Consider the following 2,101-nt stretch of genomic DNA (forward strand, 5'->3'; position numbering starts at 1 on the left):
CCCCCCCCCCCTCACACACACACACAGACACACATACCTGTTACTTATTTCGTATTGCCCCTCTTAATTTATTTCGTTTCGCCTCTCAACAGCCCAAAGCTGCCAGCTGGAAATGATCTACAAAGGCGAGCTCACCTGGGCAGAGCAGGGTTCCAGACTACCTCTGTTCGGCGAGATAGTTACCTTGACGTGTGAGGCAGGCTTTGTTGTCAACCGAACCGGAAGCAAAGAGGCGAACTTGACCTGCGCAGCTGGGAGACAACTGAGCGTCACGGATGGCGACATTTGTGTTGGTGAGTCATCTCATATTACCGGACCGCTACTCTAGAGATACAAAGTTCTATTTGCTCAGTGTCTGGTCTTGATAAATTTGAAGTATCACGTCAACATTTCTACTCAACACTATCCGTACGCCAATAGTCATTTTGTACCCCAGGGGTTGTATTCTTCACATTTTAGAATACTTCTAGTACGAAGATATCTTTGAAACTTTCAGTATTTCTCAAAAACTCATTTTGACAGACTGCTATGTAAAGCGTACGGATCGGATTAACGAGTAAATTTCCTCTGTGGAAAGTGGTGGCACAGAGTTCCCCACGTCGTATAGATACGATAGTAAAACACGACGTACGGATAGGGTTAAGCAAGTTTTCGAAAGCAATTTTTTATTCTTTGAATATCTTGATAATGACTCCGAATAAGCTTACGATTTTAATAGAGAAGATAGAGAACATAATTTGGTTTCTGTCCTCATGGTCTTAAAGTTACTCAAAAAGGCCATAAATGTCAGGTAGAACTTTGCAAACCTAAGGTAGTGATTTGATTTGTGTCGGTGTTTTTAAAACGTGTTTTAGTCCTTTCTTCTTATTCTTCATTTTCTTGTAGTTGTTGGTGGTGTTTTTCTTCTAGATCTAGCTCTTGTTCTTGATTGTGTTCTTCTTAAATTAAATTCCACTTCTAATTGTCGCTCAAATCGAAATAATTCTATAATTTGTACAATAATATCTAATTGCTACTAACTTGAGTGTTATGTAATTTGTGCAATAATATTCTCATTGTCACTAGATTTGACACGTTTGTATAATTTGAGCAATAATTTAATTTCCCCCATTGTTGTTAACCCGAGTTGGCCAACCTATACTCTCTAAATCTAATTTGTTCAATTTTCCATTCATTGCTAGGGTTGACTTGTTTGTATCATTTGAACAATAGTTTTCAGTTGTCCTTATAAGCTTGGGTAATTATTTGTAATTCGTTTAGCCTAGTGTTTTCCAGTTATTCTTTAGTTTTGGTTTTAGAAAGAATTTTAATGCACAATTGCAACATAATAAGGTCATAAGCATTCCTGATGATGAGGAGGGTGTAATTCGATCATGCAATAATTTCTAGTATTCTGGTCGTGGATAAGCCTGGTTTGTACATGTCTCTGTGCTGAAGCGGTCAGGCGCTTCCCCATCATAAGCAGGAGACCCGAGTTCGGTTCCCAAGCTGGGAACATTTTTATCAAATACCTCAGTTTTTTCTGCTGAGATAATGTATGCCTCTCAGCCCGGGTAGGCCGAGACTCACGTGGTCAAAGCACGCCTCCTAAATGTTCTAATCTGTACCGTTGTGGACGTAACACAACCCTACGTTAAAAAAAATACAATCGAGCCTGTTCTAACCCCCACCTGTATAAGACAATCACCTGTACAAACGGCCACTTACCGTTTCATCCCTTGCGTCTTTTAACATTTTAATGGATTTTTTAAAGACAGCCGCCTATCTAAGACTACTACATTTCTCCTCGATAATGGACTGCTATCTTGGACAATAATCGTTTTAACTGTATAATTAATTTTAAGCTTGGTTTTAATGTGTGATTTGTTCAAACATTTCTAGACATGGATGAGTGTCAGAAGCCGGACATCTGCGTGGGTGTCGCGGACTGCATCAACACGGTTGGTGGTTACAAGTGTGTCTGTCAGCCTGGCTATGGCGGTGACAACTGCACAGGTGAGTCACGCGCTCTGTCTATGTCTCTGTCTCTTTCTCTGTCTCTGTCTGTTTCTGCCTCTGTCTCTGTCTGTCTGTCTGTCTGTTTGTCTGTCTGTCTGTCTGT

General features: G+C 40.4%; 1 protein-coding gene across 1 annotated transcript in view; it reads left to right on the top strand.

Moving 5' to 3' along the window:
* LOC101855048 overlaps positions 1 to 2,101 on the top strand; it is a gene marked incomplete at its 5' end in the record, with an annotated part of 126,015 nt that overhangs the window by 17,641 nt on the left and 106,273 nt on the right. Inside the window, 2 exon segments of the mRNA XM_013087202.2 lie at positions 93 to 293; positions 1,882 to 1,995. Of these exon segments, the coding sequence (XP_012942656.1) occupies positions 93 to 293; positions 1,882 to 1,995 (315 nt within the window).

The sequence above is a fragment of the Aplysia californica genome, unplaced genomic scaffold, assembly GCF_000002075.1.
Source record: "Aplysia californica isolate F4 #8 unplaced genomic scaffold, AplCal3.0 scaffold00557, whole genome shotgun sequence".
Lineage (NCBI taxonomy): Eukaryota > Metazoa > Mollusca > Gastropoda > Aplysiida > Aplysiidae > Aplysia > Aplysia californica.